The sequence below is a fragment of the Halyomorpha halys genome, unplaced genomic scaffold (assembly GCF_000696795.3).
Source record: "Halyomorpha halys isolate HHAL.00 unplaced genomic scaffold, Hhal_1.1 Scaffold390.1, whole genome shotgun sequence".
Taxonomy (NCBI): domain Eukaryota; kingdom Metazoa; phylum Arthropoda; class Insecta; order Hemiptera; family Pentatomidae; genus Halyomorpha; species Halyomorpha halys.
Window position 1 is genome coordinate 709,745 of NW_027112043.1, and position 18,284 is coordinate 728,028.

At 29.2% G+C, this 18,284-nt stretch overlaps 2 protein-coding genes across 4 annotated transcripts in view; one reads left to right on the forward strand and one right to left on the reverse strand.

Moving 5' to 3' along the window:
* The window catches only part of LOC106682111 (gamma-tubulin complex component 6), a 23,095-nt gene extending 8,746 nt beyond the window's left edge, over positions 1 to 14,349 (reverse strand). For all 3 annotated transcript variants that reach the window (XR_010844089.1, XM_014422795.3, XM_014422797.3), the window contains exons 1-8: positions 13,415 to 14,349; positions 10,274 to 10,488; positions 9,998 to 10,155; positions 9,363 to 9,447; positions 7,027 to 7,121; positions 4,290 to 4,515; positions 2,096 to 2,374; positions 810 to 961 (exon numbers count right to left, since the gene is read on the reverse strand). Coding sequence is in view for 2 of the 3 variants with exons in the window: in XM_014422795.3 (XP_014278281.1) it covers positions 810 to 961; positions 2,096 to 2,374; positions 4,290 to 4,515; positions 7,027 to 7,121; positions 9,363 to 9,447; positions 9,998 to 10,155; positions 10,274 to 10,488; positions 13,415 to 13,601 (1,397 nt within the window). In the remaining variant the exon portion in view is untranslated. The remainder of the gene's footprint in view (positions 1 to 809; positions 962 to 2,095; positions 2,375 to 4,289; positions 4,516 to 7,026; positions 7,122 to 9,362; positions 9,448 to 9,997; positions 10,156 to 10,273; positions 10,489 to 13,414) is intronic.
* A 19-nt stretch (positions 14,350 to 14,368) lies between these two features.
* Positions 14,369 to 18,284, forward strand: part of LOC106682112 (PWWP domain-containing protein 2A) — a 12,400-nt gene continuing 8,484 nt past the window's right edge. The window contains exons 1-2 of the mRNA XM_014422800.2: positions 14,369 to 14,545; positions 14,738 to 15,932. Of these exons, the coding sequence (XP_014278286.1) occupies positions 14,379 to 14,545; positions 14,738 to 15,932 (1,362 nt within the window). The 5' untranslated portion in view covers positions 14,369 to 14,378. The remainder of the gene's footprint in view (positions 14,546 to 14,737; positions 15,933 to 18,284) is intronic.

Consider the following 18,284-nt stretch of genomic DNA (forward strand, 5'->3'; position numbering starts at 1 on the left):
GTCGGGTGGACAGAAGAAAGAAAACAAAGGCACACAGAGATAATGATGGAAAAATGGAAGTAAAGGACAAACAAAAACAAGACAGAAGCCAAAAGTAATGATATTTGCGTGGTCTCTAAAGCAGTTCCGTGGAAAAAAAAAAAAGTGATCTTTGAGCATATATACTTTTGATAAAGATGGGTAGTACTCAATTACTTTTCATTTAGTACTTCTGCTACTTGTGAGTACATTTAAAAGTACTCATAATCTACAAAAAGTACTTGTTGTTATATCTAATTAAAAAAAGTACAGTCAAAATCAAATAAATACTTTTCCATTATTGCCCATTCTGAAGTCATTACTAGTTTAAATGTATAAATAATGTTCATAATTGGGTACTCAGTCCGGTTTCGATTTATTTTGACTTCTTAGAGTTAACATCTTACATCATTACTGTTTATAAAGTAAAAATCTATGAATAGAATCAATTTGAAGTTCAGAAATAATCAAAACAACAATATATAAGACAAATATTTTCGAGCCTATCACCATTATAGTTAGGGAAGATAAGTTGCAAGAGAACACTAATAAAGTGTATACATGTGGCAGATATCATTTCATACATTATCAACTGTCATGCAAGACCTAGTGTGATAGTACTGTTATGAATGCAATTATCATACAGTTTACAGTATAGTTACAAGTAGTTATGACATTTGTTAAAATGGCTGAAAACTGAGCGACAGTTCACTGTCACTTCAATGTTAACCCCAACAGACAGATTAATTTTAGATTTAAAATAAAAGTAACAGAGAAAAATATAATAATACCTAAAGTAATACTGACAAGGCTGCAGAAAAAGAGAAGTAAGCAAGTAAAAGATCTGTGAAGAACTTGTTTCCATATTACTAAATAGTTGTTCAAGTAGAGCGACGCCCTTTAACTCTTCTGGTTGAATCAAGATTTTTTTCAGATATATTACCTAAAACTTTCTTTAATTAAAACATTATATTAATATATACAGTAGAGCCCCGATTAGTAAGAGGTTAGTTAACTAGGGAAGGGAAATAAAACCAGAACCCAGGTTCATTTTAATTTAAATTCTGAAAACCCAAGGTTTTAAATAATTCAAGACAAATTTTAAAGTTTTAAATAAATCCTAGAACATTTTTAATAAAAACAATTATTTTAAAAAGGTGAAGAGAAAACTAACAAAAATGTTTTCCCTTAGACAAGGAACTCAGTAATCTGGTCGGCTGATTGTCTGAGCTCATTCTGATCTCTAGATATGTTAACTTAAATCATTTCCATGAATATTTCCCTTAACTCTTTTTCATTTCTATTGTAACATCAGTTAAATATAAGATATTTGGAAACCAAAAAAAATAAAGTGTATTTCAACCGCTTAAAAATGATGTTTCAATTTTTCCAATGATTTTGGGATAAAACTAGGTTATAACTATAAGTGAGAAAAACTTTATCAAAATTAAGCGATTTAAAAATTGAAATATCTACCAGATCCACCCATGTTCGCCTAATCTGTCACCAATTGACTATCATTTTTTTAGTCTTTTAAAATGTTTTTTAAAAATATTTTGTTTTTAACAAAATATTCCAAAATGAAAATGAGGTAAAATTTCTGTTTCTCGGGTTTATTGATCCATAACCAAAAGATTTTTTCGAAGAAGGGGAAAAAATGGTGTGTTGCCATTGGAAAAATTTTCCTTGGAACTTTTCAAGTCCAGAGAAGTTATTTAAAATAAAAACAATAGCGTTAAAGTCTGTTTTTATTTTGTTTGTTTCATAACTGATATTTTATATGTCCCAATGAGACAATAACAAAACATACAACACAATTAAAATATGGTCAATTTCATTAGTACAAATTTACAAAAATATCTGTGATACCAAACAATAAGCTGTTATACTGTATAAATTTCTATGAACCAGAGGCAATAGTAGTATGAGGAGATTATACCATCATTGTTTAGGAATACAAATAAACTTATATAAACTTCAATATTTTTATGTATTTAAACCTCCCTCCCCCCAGTTAGCCAGGTAATCAACACTCTACTGTACAACAATAAAATTTGGTAGTTTAATCTGAACTAACCTGTTCAATTAATGACTGGACATCACTGAGATATGCTTTGTTGTTACTCCTCCCATTTATAAGATGGTAAATTATCAATTGGTAATTATATAAATACTTTTTAATAGCAAGTTTAAAAGCAGTGGTAATAATATCATCACTTAAGTTCTTTTCAGATAAAGTTTTTAGATCCAAAAATGCTTCTGCTGCTTCAATATATTGTTTAGTAAAAGTTAAAACATCTTCTGTTGTGTGATGATCAGTATAAACACCAGCTTTACATACAAATGTTTTTCCATTCTAGACATAAAACAGACATAATAATTAGTAGAAATATCTAATCTATAGATTATTAAAACTATTTGTACGGGGGTTGCCCCAAAAACAAATAAATATATTATATTATTATTATAAGTTTCAAATATAAAAAGATATAAACTAGTTTGGAAATTTGGGCTATGGAAGTTCTCCCTTCCTCAAAATTACCTAAATCCCAAAAGAGGTTTTTCAATTTATTTGCAACCCTTCTTGACACGCTTATCATTCAGAATTCTATCCTCGCTATAAATAATGATGGGCAACTATTAGTATTTTCATCAACACCTTAGATTTTTTTTTATTTAATTGCTTTTATGGTTGACAGGCGGTGACCTCACAACATGTGGAAATAAATCTATTGAGAATTAAGTTTTCTAACTCTATATTCATCAATAATGGTCAATCACTACTGTATTTCATTTCCATTTTGTTCTGTAGGGTTTCACGATTTGACAAAGTATAGGCCCATCCACATTTTTCATTTGTTTTTTGTTTCTTGTAATAGAGAAAACACTGCATTGGGGACATGGTCTCAAAATACTCTTTACAATAATTTTTCATTGCAATATCTAAACTTGAAATTCCATCCTTTGAATAGTGACAATCTAATCCTAGATAAATTTGAACGTAGGTATTTATGAACCAATATATGCTGTTTATATAATATTATAAACATTGTAAGAATTGACAGAACATTAAAACTAAAAACATTTCAAAACAATTGTTTGGTTTATAAAAAAATAATAGTAACAATCTAAGGGAGTATAGGTGGACTAAAAACTAATTACTAATAAATACAACCAGGTGTGATAAAAATCCAAATATAGATCTAAACTAATAAATTGTAGAAAAATACTTGTTAGAATTAATAATAAATATGGTAAAGAGGTAGGTGTAAAAGGTAGAACAGATAGGTGAAGTAGGTATGGTATAGGTGAGGTATAGTGATATGCAAAAGGGAGATATTAACAAATTAATAAAAATACCAAATAAATATAGGGGGAAGTACCTGTCAGATTGAAACAAAGATGACACCTGAGGAGGTAGGGAACGGAAATTCAGGTAAAAAAATGTCCCCACTTCTTAGCTAATCCCTTAAAAGACAAAGATTTTTTATAATACATTGATAGGTAAACTGACAGAAACAGCTAATCTTTTGTCTAATATTACAATAGGCAAATTGAAACATTGGTTAACGGTAAATAGTTTTCTTCTAGTATTTTGAGACTTTTATTGACCACTACCCGGTCTATCTTCCTACAATCTAATTCATACAGTCAACTATCGTCTTCCAAAAAAACTAAAAATGTATTTAATAAATAAAAGCATCACTGAAAAAATTGATAAAAATATTAAGAATATGGTTATAAGATATCAAAAATTCAATATCTTTATGAACTGAAAAGTAATACTTTGTTAACTCTTAAGTAGTAATGCCTGTTACCATTATGTTCCTTCTGATAACCTTTGTATAGTTAAAAACTTATTAATTACGGTCTTTCCTTAATTTTCTCTAATGCAATATTGGAGTTAAATTTTCAAAAAATTTAAAATTGAAGATCACACTAATAATTTTAACATCAATATATCAAATAATAATTAATCATTTTAATAACAATAACTTATTAGACTAGTAATAATTTTAATGTCAATAACTAATATGATTATTAATAATTTTAATAACAATAACTCATAGGACTATTAATAATTTTAATATTAATGACATATAATTATTAATAATTTTAATAACAATAACTCATTAGACTATTAATAATTGTAATATCAATAACCTATATAATTATTAATACCAATAACTCATAAAATTATTAATTTTAAAATAATTAAAAAATAGATTATTCTTGAAATAATCTAGTCAAAACAATACTTAAAATCTCACAAATGAAAATGTTGTAGAAGGTACTCCAATCAGAAGGCTCATTAAATCTTCTATTAATTGCTCTCTTGAAATTTTAGTAATAGAGTGCGGAGCTTTGGATAACCAATATTGTAAATGGACTTGTTTTGGAACAAAAGGAAGCTCCTCATTCCTTCCATGAAGATCCAACTTCTCCCATGATTTATCTTTCCTTGGAGGAACACCCACTACTTTCAAGTCCCAATCACTAAAAGGGGGTCATAATTAATAAAAAAAAAAATTATACAATAGATTGATTGATAGATAAAAAATACAATGGTATTTAAAACTTCACTATCAAAACATCCCAATATGTACTGGTTATCACAATATGTACTGTAACTGTGAGGGTTACTTGGACTCAGCAGAAAATGTTTTAAATTACACATTTCACAATCTCTCCAACCTGTAGCAGCACTAGTCCTAGGCCCTTGGTTATGTTCCCAATACTTTTTTCAGTTGGATCCAAGTAAGTCCCCTAGGGTAAAACTAACCACAAGATATGATTTAAAATAATCATTAGTTTAGTGAAATTAATTTTCGTCAAAATGGAAAGTTATTTTGCCAAGTCAATTCCATATGATTTTGATATTACAGAGTTAGAATACATTAAATAACATTATGTGGGGATGAGATGATTTAAACCATCCCTACCTTGATAATTCAATAGATATAGAACCAGAAAGTTGTTGGATTATCAAATATTGTAAAAGAAGGAATTAAGGATGATACAGTTCAAAAAGAAACTTGTTTTCTTAATACTTCTTCATATAGCAATAACAATAACCATTACAGGGATTGTATGGTAATTTTAGACACACTCTCTTCCACTTCCCTCACTATGACAGGTCAAAATATTCTTCCTTAGACATTGGATTACTGAGAGAGTTGGATTAACTCATAACAAAATTATCTATATTGTACTGTATTACAGTTTTGTACAACTATAAAAATGTATACAATTATTTTTAATGGTAAATAGACAACATTCCACGATAAAATATTCCCAGTACCAATGAGCAGAAAATATTCAAAAATATGGAAAATTTATGGTAAGGTGATGGCAATTCTGGTTTATGTACTTAAAAAAAATTTTGTAGTTAAGGAATTAAGTACTATGTCAAGAAATTTCCAAAGCGATTAAATTGTTACACACTTCTAAAGTGGTTGCTAATTTCTTTACTAAAATAAAGTTACAGATATTTAGTTAATTTTCAGTATAAATAAAAAAAAAAAAATCAGGAAGGTAATATTGTATTGATTAAATTGATTTAAATTTAATATGGCATAAAAACAAAATAATATAAAAATCGGAGTGCAAAGATGATTGGGCTCTAGCATGGAGTATGCAAATTTTGGTAATTGATATCCTGATTTTTCAAGAATTTTTCCATACATTCTCAAAATCCGTTACTTTTTTTTACTTAATGTATACAAAGTGTTTATAACAGTCTGTCAGTCATATTCTCTGTCCTCTTCCAAATATAGAACTGAAATGGAATAAAATAAAAATTTGTTATAATGTTTAAAATATTAATTAACAGATTGATGATCATGACGACTAGCTAGTTACAAATTTAATCTACTGAAATTTTACACATTTAAATCTTTAAAAGTAATAAAAAAGTTTTGAAATACAGTATATAGCTTTAGTACTACTACCAAATAATATATACTTAGTTTACAGCAACAACTGAGAAAATGAAAATTCAAAAAGCTAAATAATTTAAACAATTTCTTAATATACAGAGTGTTCCCACCCTAACATGCAAATATTTTGGAATTTCGATTTGAGTACTTTCGGTATGCACTTAACCCAGAAGTTTCCAATGGAATGGTGTAATTTTTCAGCGATTATGATAGAAAATAAAATTTATAAAAAAAATTCATATCAGGCTCTTTATCGATCCAATATATTTAAAAGGCGTAAATTGCAATCAATCTGCAAACAATTTCATTTGGTTTTTTATGATAATCAAGGTTAAAGAATAAAATTGATTTTGAATTCAATTTACCACAAGAACTTGCCATCATCTGATTTACTGCCAGAATCTGTAAACAAAAGTATCCTATTGGAAATTCTAGAGTCAAGTTATGCTGGAGAAGATTAGTATATTTACAATATCCTAAACAAAAGATCATATGCTACTGTAATGACCCAGTAAAAATTAAATAAAAATTTCAAAATTTAGAGAGGTTAAGGGGGGTAGAACATCTATATTATCTTAGCTGAACTTGTATACTAGGGAGTGTGTCCCCTATGTAGTGGATGGGGGATAACCTTTCAGGAGGGGTAGTCTGAATATACTGAATAAAGACCTGTGGACCATCAGGTACCCAATGCCCTAGCATTGGTGTACTCCCAGTGTATCCCTACCCCCTAGGGTATAGCCCAGCCACCCTTCCTCCTGAGGGGATATAAATATTCAGGAGGCAAGTTGCTGCTGAATGAAGAAATGGATCCGATTGGAAGTAAACGAGGCCAATATCTAAACAAAATGAAGTTATGAACAAGGACTGAAAGGAGTGGATAGAGGTTCCTTAATGCTAGTAATGGCATAAGAAGAAGATAAGAAAATGTATATTGGGGAACTCTCCCATAAATATTATCTCAGTCTTTGTTAACTAAATCAAAATAGTACTCTAAGCTTACTCATACTTTGTTTATTTCAAATTATTAACAAAATGTCTAATAAATACTTTGAGGATAAATACTTACAATTGTTTTGATTTTTTAGTTGGGATAGCAATCTTTTTATCCATGCAAGGACTCCTTTCTTTATGTTCTTCACTTGGAGTGACAAACCCTTCATCCTGAAATTCATAATAGAAATTAAACCAATACTGTTCAAGAAAGATCAAACTATAAAAATACCTAAGCAAGACAAACAGGAATCCCATTTAATACTTATGTTTGTTTTAAATAACAGTAAGGGTTTTTACAGTAGTCATTATATTATATTATATGCAAGCATGCACACACATACATTCTTGGTGAGCCATATTATGCAGAAGAAATTCTCCACAGTTGTCCTTAAGATAATAAGAGTAGAGGAGAGGGCTAGAAGACACAAGCATGCAAGAAATAAAATGCAACTTATGACTGACCACTATCTCATAAGTAATGCCTAACAGCAGTCCTGTCGAGAAGAAAATACTGATGTAGAGAAATAGTTTAAGTGGGTACGAATCCCACCCCACACAATGACTTAGTCATGTCTTTTTGAGGATTTCCCCTCTCCTCATAAAATAAACATACCATTAATACTAGATGTGTTATAAGTAAAATTGATTTAGTAAAAATTTTATTGGTATATTTAATACTAACTCTTTATGACAAATGATATGCAGGAAAATGCTCAAATTGGTGATTTTTTTTTGAGATCTTAACTTAAGTAAAGAAATTTTATTAAGTAGGTGAAAGGACTGGAAACTTCAGACAGTGCAAAATAGGTCTTCCATATTCATATAGAATATAGAATTATGATAAAACCTGGCTATACATGTCATTAACATCTCACTGACTGAGTTATTGATCATGGCACAGCAAACATGCCATGCCCGTAAACATGAAATTATTAACACCTTGACTGCCATTGGATTATACCAGTTCATATTTTTTTGACATACTTTAGCTTTAGATTAAAGGAAAAAACATAATAAAGACTACATATGACTACTAAGGATTATAATTTTATTTACATAAAAATACATTATATACAAAGTCAATTATACAGTTTATTATTATAACACAAAAGGGATAAGAAACACTTTCTCACTTTGACCCATCTGAATCTTTTGTAAACTATCCCTTAATTGTCTAGAAATCCCACAGGAATTTGGTGCTTCTAACAAAGCCCAAAAACTACATTTAGTTGCTAAGGATTATAAAAATAAATTATATAAAATTTATTATATAATATAAAAATTCAAAATATTATACAGTAATATACAATACATGAAAAACAAAAAATCCATTATATACATTGTAGAATTAATAAAAATCTATATGTAAGAAAATATATTTAAAAATTTAATACATTATATAAAACAATAACTTAAGAAAAAAAATGAAGCTTAATAATTATGGTATGCTGCAAATCTGCCATTAAGATGGAGACCAGGATTATCTGGGCATTTAGAGCATCAACATGTTTTTTACTTTACTACATTTTCTGCACTTTTTTTTTTTTTTATCTTTTTGCCTTGTGCAGATCAAACCCAAAAATACAGTTATTTTTTCTGCAAAATGGAGCTTTCTGCAGATAAAAACTGGCTCATCAATAAAAGTAATCAAACCTAAATAAAAAAAAATTAAAGATTTAAAAAACACATATAATACCACAACACAATACAATATGCATACAGAGGAATAAAAGTAGCCAAAACAGTATTTAAAAAAAATATAAAATAAACTTTTCTACAAATAGAATGAATATTAAATAATAATAAAAGTAAAAAAAAATTGTTCTCACCAGTAAAGTAAAGTCCTTAGGCTTTGTTGTTATGTCTACAATTTTATAAATACATTGTTGACTCGAACCAATGCTACAAGCATGAAGGTGGTCACATTTATTACCCATTGAGAGGGGAAAAAGCGGATGACTAACAAAGGGGACTACCTTTCAAGTTGAAAAAACATGAACCACAAAGGGTACGGCACCAGCGCACAGGATCTTCTCAGCATAACATGTTAAAGGTAGTTCCCCTTATGCTGTAGATATGTAAAAAGGCTTGGTTTAAAAACATTCAAACTCTAAAAGGTTTATAAACAATAACTTCTAATACTTAATAAATAAATTAATTTTTCGAATAAATCTCACAGTCTCCACTAGTTCTTAACAAAGAAAACCAAACAGAACACTTGGCTACAGCTCTCAGCAGTTTTCTTAGCTAATTGGGGCTCATTTCTGAACTGGTGAGTGAAAGTAGCTAATAAGGAAGGTAACCACATTATAAAATATTCTTGTCACAAAATAATTATATGCATATGAGCACATGCTAAGAAAAAAAAATTAGAATTAGGAAATTCTTCAAACAGAAAAAAAAAATTACCAAATCATAAGATAGTTTCTCCTGTCTCAGATTTCCATTCTCAAAAATACAGTCAAATGTCAAACTAGATGGCAGTTGAAAAGGTCTGAAATCAGAAAGATAATTAATTTTTTTTTAGGTAATTCATTAAATGGCAAACCAAATTTAATTTAACGATGAATTTACTGAGGCAGTATAACATACATACTTCAATCATCATCCAGGTCTACTTTTTTCCAGCATAAAAAGATTGGACAGAAATACGTAATTGTATTTGAATTTAAATCTATTGAATGAGATTATTGACTACATATATTAATAAAAATAAAATAAGCAAATGCGCTATTTAATAATATAATATAGCGACTAGTAAAAAAGTTACCCAAAGTAAAATATAAGAATTTTAATTCTTTCTCATTCATAATAATCCTAATGAAGTTTTTCTTTTATATTACTTAACAACTTTCATGCACATTACATGCATTGCTTATGTAATTATAGAAATTACAAAAACAAATCTGATGAGGTGTCCACATTATACTACTTTCACTTACCATATTAACATGAAATAGTTACAGCTTTCTAAAATCTTAACTACATTTATAAAATATCCCAAATAACATTAATAATATATAAATAAGAAGATAATCGTTTACCTGAGTAAAGAAAGATTATTATCACTTTGACTAGAATATATTTTTGGTAATGTAAAGAACTTGATATCTTCATTTGGTAAATATTTTTTAATATTATGTAAAGATTCAAATATATCTTCAGGATCAAACCAGTTGTCATTTTTTAGTCTATAGAATTTCTGTAAGCAATAATAATTGTTACAATTATTTAAAATATGGGATTTTAAATAGAACAGTAAATAGTGATACTATAATACTATATACAATAGTAGTATATTATAACAATAACAAATGAACCTTTTTCTTAGCAGCGTTTGATTCACTAATTGCTACAGAATATAACATCTTTATTACAGGACCAATAGAGTTTTTATAAATTTCAGTATTTTGGTTTTCATATAAATTATGAAATTTCGTGCGTATTTGTTGGGCTCTTTCATCATCTGCATATTCACAAATATGCAAATAAAGTGCATTTAATATATCTTCATCTCTCCATTCAGTTGGAATAGCTAAAATAAAAGAAAAAATTAAAAAATTATTCAATACAAAGAATCACAAACCATTTTTACATATCACAAGGCATCTTGGGTGTTGGTTGGAGACACCATACTTCATAAGGTTAATTTTCACTATTCTTGATCCAAAATAGTTTATGGGCAGTTGTAAATGATTAATTATATTTTTAAACCAATCTCAGTGGTTTCCAAGAAATAATAAGATAAACAAACAGACAGTTATTTTAAGTTTCTTTTACCTATTGGTACTGTGGGGGAGGGGAGGGGAACTAGCCTGGACCTAAGTGGAAGAAACTAAAGTGGGCCTAGTGGCCCTTTTTGCCCATTGCTAGCGGCTACCAAGAGAGGAGTGTCAAGATTCATTTCTCAAAACACTCAAGAAATTAATATCATCTGGCCCACCTGGTAAGGAAACTCACAGGATTACTAACAGGGCATGCTGGAACTAACACCCCAAGATACTCAGCTATTACCTCAAGTTAGAATTGTTAAGTTTAAATTTGAGATGAGGTTTAGTATCTGACCATAATAAATAGCACTCGGAAATGCAGGTGCAGATGCAAGTTTATTAGTGTTCCAAGGTGGGATGGACCATATAATAAATTATGAGGTAATAAATTATTACCATTCTCACTCATATTTAAATATACTCTCCATTCAAACAATATCTATTTTAATGAGGTGTGGATAGTTGACCGTAGATTAATGATTGGAGAAATTTGTTGGGGGGTGTAGTCAGCAAAGAACAACATAAATAAACAAAACCATATTTATTTATTTTATGCCGACGTTTCGACCTGAGTTTCAGGTCTTCATCAGGGCTATAGAACAAAAGAGATAACAACATTTAGAGAAACATAAAATTGAAAAGGAATAGTATACAAACAAATTTTGGAATTATACAAACTATTGAATTGAATCATAAATGATAAAAAATTGATAACTGATAATTGAATAGTAAAAAAATTTAATTGATTGATAATCATGGAATTAGATGGTAGTAGATTGAAAACAGTGAAAGATGAAATATAATATCATGTAGGTAAGAAGATATGTATAATATAAGATATGCAAGTAGTGTCTAAAAAACTGAAAAAATAAATAAATAAATTGAATCTACAAACTGAAAAATATGACAGACAATGAAAAATAGTGAGTGGCTTATATCTGAATTACAGTCTGAGTATTAACTTATATACCTATACTTCAATATAATACATATGTGTATAAAAATATAAATATATATGTGTATATATATACCCACACACATATATATTTATATTAATAAAAACAGATTGATTAAAAAAAAAACATTTCTAATGGCTACACCACACTTGGGTAAATATTAAGGTGCAAGAAAAGCTGGAAGCTATTTTAAAATGTTATGTCTCTAACCTTCGTGACCCTACTCTCTAATTTACAGAGGACAGGATCATATAGGGCCATTACGAAATACAGATTTTTTTAAAATATCCTGTTTTAATCTATACTTCTTAGATTTGCAGTCTTAGGGTTAAATAGAAATAAAATAATACAACGTCTCAGTACATTGGGGCAAGAATCCTAGAGTGTATGGTTCAGAATGTTGCAAGATCGAATCATTAGAAAATAAATCTCGACATTATAACTACACATGTTTGAACAGAAGCTCCAAACTATGTGCTCCCATAAAAAACATATCTGTACCACTACAATAAATGATTGGACAGTACTAGTTAAGTACTATTGCTGGACCAGTTTGTACAAGGTGACATAGTTAGGATCGAAACTAAAACCAACCTTAAACTTCCATCAAAATGTAACCATATATACAAATGAGCAAAAAAAAATATTCTTAACTAATCCTAGAAGTGCTAAAAGTGATGTAATGGATACATTCTTTGGAGAATCAAAATACATGTATGTGATGGAATAAATACATGACAATGCCTAATCTTTTTCAATTCTTGAATTGCCTAATTTTGAAGGACTTTTGAGCACAAATCAAAGTGAGTCCTGAATAAAACAGCTACTATTCCACAATTATGTCACAACATTTTTAGATTGTTAAGTAAATTTTCGGCTAGTCTTATGTTGAAAAATGATGCATATACTCGGTGATAATAAAAGAAACAAATTAGCAATGTGATACTAGAGATATACTGAAAGTAAATAAGAAAGAAGAAAAAACAAACCACCTACAAGTACAAAAACTAGATATGTTCATAGAGGTAAATTTAAAGACAAATACTGATTATTGATTAACACATATTGTCAGTTCTAAGGCAAACCATTAATGTACATTTCCTAATTTAAAGAAACAGAGAATATAAGTTTTCTTTGCTGGTAAAAACAAAGTTTCATTCTAAATCTACTAACGCTAACTAAGGATATAAGGATAACTTTAAAGGTTTCTCTAAGGAGAAAACAGCCCAAAAATAAATTTAATTAGTAAGTGAAAGACTATAAGAGAAATTTGAATATCACCATTTCTTTGAAATGGTTTTCTTGAAGGACCAATAATTCAAAGTTGAGGGGGCTATGAATTGGAACAGTTAGGAAATATTCAGATATACATACAGGTCCATCATGAAGTAATCATACTCATAAGAAATGAAAACACCAACATGCAAAATACCTAACATATACATCTGTCCTGAATACTTGAGGTATTTTTCCTGTAAATGATGCAAATAGTTCATAGTTTATTATTAGGAAGTTATTTCTCAGAGGCTTGTGTTATTAGATAATCACCCTTATATATCACATTTTATATTGGATTTCGTTTACATAATTAGGAATAGCTTATAAGATATCAATAAATGAATATCATTGCTAAAAATATATTTTCCAAATAGAAAACTATACCTGAAGGTTACAGGAATCAGAAACGAAATGGATATTATAATTCACATAACTTAGGTAATAATAATCTATTTACCTTTATGATTGCTGTCAACCTTCTTCAATAAAACTTCATAACTCTCAAATAAAAGTTTCTTAACGTTACATTTGTCACTACCAGTAATTTTTTCTGAATATTTCTGACATAAACTCTTTAAAGTATCATATAAGCTAAGCTCAGTTTTATTAGTAGTTAGCGTAAGCAGACTATGTTCTTTATTCATTTTGCTAACAATAAACAATCACACATCATCCAATAAATCTTCGGCAATTATTGTCAAAATTAAATATGATTACGAAAAACAAAAAATTGGCGGAACAGGAGTGGGAGTTGATAACTGTCACTAGAGGTAAACAGACTGAAATTAATTGGAGCTTTAAGAGATTATTAAAAATGTCATTTTTTATTTAAAGTAATATTTTATAGGAAAAAATAAGCTGTACATTGTACAACGTACATTTAAATATTCAAAACTGATAATCACGTAGCACATTAATAATGAGAGCAATTGGATAGCAACGTTTTATGCTGGGATCAATTATGCAAATAATTAAGAGGATCATGGCTCTTTATTATTAGAAAATTAATAAATTTTATGTTAAGAGCTGATATCATCAAGTTGTGATTACATTAAAGGACTGATTGACCCTTTTTAGAAATTCATGAATATCAACCTTTAAGTATGGGACATCTTAAATTTGAGAATACCAGTGCCTAAGATATTCATACATAATAATTTTTAAATTTTATTCAAAAGAGAAAATTAGGTATTTAACGAATATCAGTTCCGGTGAAGAAGAAACAAGCTGAACTGGTGTAAACTAGAGGTTTTAGAAAGGAGAAGGAGCACAATTTTACACCAATTAATTAAGATTTGTTTTAATCACAATAAAGTTATCAAACTTTTATCATTGGTTTCTCTCGCGAAAAGTTAAATTTGGTATATTTTAGTTTGAGAAGAATCGATGGCTATGTTTAAATCGAAATTATTTATCGATAAATGTTGCCAACTATTATGGCTGACTCACAAATAGATACTAGAGTAATGTTAAGAACAAATTCAAAAATACTCGTAACTGTCGATGAAGCTCTGCAAGATATATTAGTAGTTTCATACGCTTTCGAAAGCAAACTATTTCAGGGTGTTTTGTTAGATTCAACGAAAAGGTGAGCTCATTTTAACCTTAGAAGTGGTCACACCTTAGGTTCATGTTTCATAAATTAAAGTTCATTTTTCCTTAAAATTATTAAATCAGTTGATTTTGGAAATAATATGTTTTCTATATAATTATGTAGTCTGGCTTATCCAGATAGTTGAAATTGGAGTATTTGTATTTTTATTACTTTTTTAATTTGCAGGTTTCTACCATGCAGAATTCCAGAAACTGCTACTAATCCAGTAGGAAGTCCAAAAAATGAAACCAACGAAGAAGACAAATTATTTTTCAGTATTAGGCAAAGGTTTACCTATTTTCAGGAGAAGCCTGTTCATCTTAACCATTTTCATCTCCCTAAAAAGTTATCCAAGACTAAGAATCAAAAAATGACAGTTAGACTGAGACCAAGGCAAGTTCTCTGTTCTAAGTGTAAGTCTATTTGCAATGAAAACTCAGAAAATGTGAACAATTATCCAACCAGAAGTAAGAAACCTGAACCACCTGATAGTAGCCCTCGGTCATTGTTTTCAGAAAACAGGAGGGATAATCAACTCCCTAATAATTCTCCTCCTAAGCTCTGCCCAACGTTTGTCCAAAGGATACCTAGGCTATCAAGTAGTGACAGCACTCCTATTAATGGTAACCTTACGTCTCCCATTTCCCGGGGTGAAGAATTCTGGTTTAAATCCTCTGATGATAGTAATATAAATAAACTTCCTTGTTCTGTTGAGACATTGCCAGATGATGAAACTGATAAGCAAATGGTGCTTAGAAAAAAAAGAAGTGTAGGTTCAATGGAAGATCTATGGGATGAAACTGTTTTTGAGGAAGGTTCAAAAAAGGCAAAGACTACTCCTGTAATTAAAATCTCATTTGGGTCACAAGGAGAAGGTACAGTTTTAAAAATTCCATCAAAAGTGCAATTGTGTAGTGAAAGTGAAACTGAAGATAAACAAAAAGTGCCAAGTGCTTCTAAAGCTGCAAAGAAGGCTATGAAGAAAGCCAAAAAGGAAGCCAAAAGAAAAGAATTGACTGAGTCTCCTGTTAGTCATAAAAGTCCTTCCCCTTCAGAGCTTCAATATAGGAAACATAGACATAAAGTTAAACATAAAAAGAAACATAAGACTGAAAAACCAGATGATGAAATCAAAGAAAGGTGTTTGAAACAGAAACTTTCAATTAATTTAAGGAGACTTAACTCTAATACATATGAAAAAACTGATCTTAGTAGTGGTGAGTCAAGTCTTAGTTCAGAAGACATCCCAGACTTTCCAGTTGCCAATTCTATTGACGGTTACCAGGATGTTACCTCATGTAAAACAGTCAATGGCAACACGTTTGCTGTTGGTGATATAGTATGGGGTAAAATTCATGGATTTCCTTGGTGGCCTGGAAAGGTAAAGTATTTTAGGTTTTAGACAAAACATTTTTTGTTATTCAGTTCTATGATTTTGTTTAGTTATATATTTTTTCTAACTGTCCTATTAAGAATGATACTGTTCAATAAGATGGCTATTTATTTTGTGGTGTTGCTCTTTGATTTTATCACATTTTTTGAGGCTTTATTACATAGCCTTAACTATAGCCTACTATTGTTCTAATATAATTAAAAATATCTGTTACCTTTTAAATAGAGAATTTTTCTTTGCTTTGTTTAATGGTAAATTAAATTTGTGGTAATATATTTAAATTTAAACAATATGATTATACATAATATTGGCTCAGGTCACAATGTAGCCAAGGGGTTAGAACACAATTTTATTAATGTAGACAAAGATAAAATCCTTATTCTACTTCATACTAATCCTAAATGGATAACTGCTGCTCGAAGCTCACACCTGTCACTCTTTATATGGAGGCCTGGAGGTGGCCGAGTGTTTCGGAAAGTATATGGAGATGAAAATCTTAAAACTGAAATTTTTGATTCTTTAATGAAAAATTTGGTTTTATTTACTTTAGGTCCTCCAGAAAGGCGCCAAGCCAGTTTTACTTGACCAGAGTGTACATTGATAACCCGAAGGTACCTGGGTATTGATGACTCCTTATCTTAGGTTAGTTTAGAATATTAATCGCCTTACTAGAAAGAAAATTTCTGTCCCTGTACACTTGCTTCTTTCCTCCTTTAGTTAAAAGTTTAGGTTATAATACACATTTTTTTGCTACAATTACCACCCCATTTACTTCTTCTATCTTATAAATATTGATATTTAATATGTCTTTGACCTCCCTAACAGCCCCTTATACTTTTTTTGACTATTTAACTTAACTGTCTGAAAATATTCAGTATTAGAATATGTATTACGAAATAAAAATATTAGATATTACGTGTTTCTATATCTATTAAGGTTCTTATTTTCCCATAGGTATAATTTTTGGGTTTGACATTTAGTTAAATTAAAGTTTTTGATCTACTCTTTGGATATTAATCCGAAGATTTTCCTAAATTTATTGGGTGGACTAGATTAGACTGTTTCTCTATTCTTCAAGTCTCCTAGTCTCCTTGAGATTGTTTTAAACCAAGAACTTTTTCTTGCTGCTAAAGTATTATGTTTTGTTGACTTTTGGGTACTCACCTTCCTTGCTGTTGTATTTAGATCGTGGATGCTTTTGGGCAGTTATTCAACATGAAATAATTAATTTTTTAATAATAAAATCGTTTAATAGTTATTCTGACTATAATAATAAGGTTATTTTGTGCTGTAAATTAATAAGAATGAAAAAAGAGGAAAAAATTCCCTTTGGAAGTAGAAGGCAATTTATTTTTAAATGAAGGTTTGGGAATTGGTCAACTCTGCCACTTTTTAGGTATATAGGGTTATCAATGTAGACTCTGGTCTAGTAAAAATGGTTGGGTCCCTTTCTGGAGAACCTAAAGTAAATTATTACCTACTTATTAATTTTTGTGAGTATTTTGGATAATTGCAATGAAACAACCACATTTTTACTATTTCATTTTTTATAGTCTTGTTATTAGTGGAGACTTACTACTGATTAAAGAAATCTGGTTTTTCCACTCGCACTAATTTTACTAATCAATAATTACTTACTTTATCTTCTCTAATATTACTCTGATAGATAATTTATTACTATTTATTCTGTTCGTCATATTTCACAATTTAATTATCTTTCCAGAATGTTCTATAGGAATAGATTCAGAATTAATCAAATATAATTAACTAAAATTGAGCTGCTTTCTTTGAAAACTGAGCAAAATATTTGGAAACAGCTGTACTAACATCAATAAACTGTATCTTCACTAATACTTGTCCTATTTAAACAATTGTTTTTGTTTTGTAGGCAATTTAATTGTTTTTAAGTGCCATTTTTAAAAAGCAAGTTAAAGGTTTTTAAATAGAAGACGTGGAGGAAGTTTCACCAAAATTGTTAGGGCCTTTTTATGGTGCTATAGTCTACAAAAGAATATGTTTTTCACCTATTGTACATAGGTAGTCCAATTTGGTACGCAGGCATCAGGGAAAGGGGAAGGGAGAGGGAGAATAAATCCTACAAAACATTTTTAAAAAAACCAAAATCAGCTCATTGAATGAGGAATTCAAGGAATTTTTCTTATGATTTTTAGATAAACATGAAAAAAAAATTGTCTCTGAATTATTATTACATCATTGGCTTTTGAAATTGTGATATAATTATACTAAGCATATGTTAGCCAATAGTACCAATAATTATTCCTCATATATTTATTCTCATTATTTATCATTATCATTATTTATTACCACTAAAAGTATTTA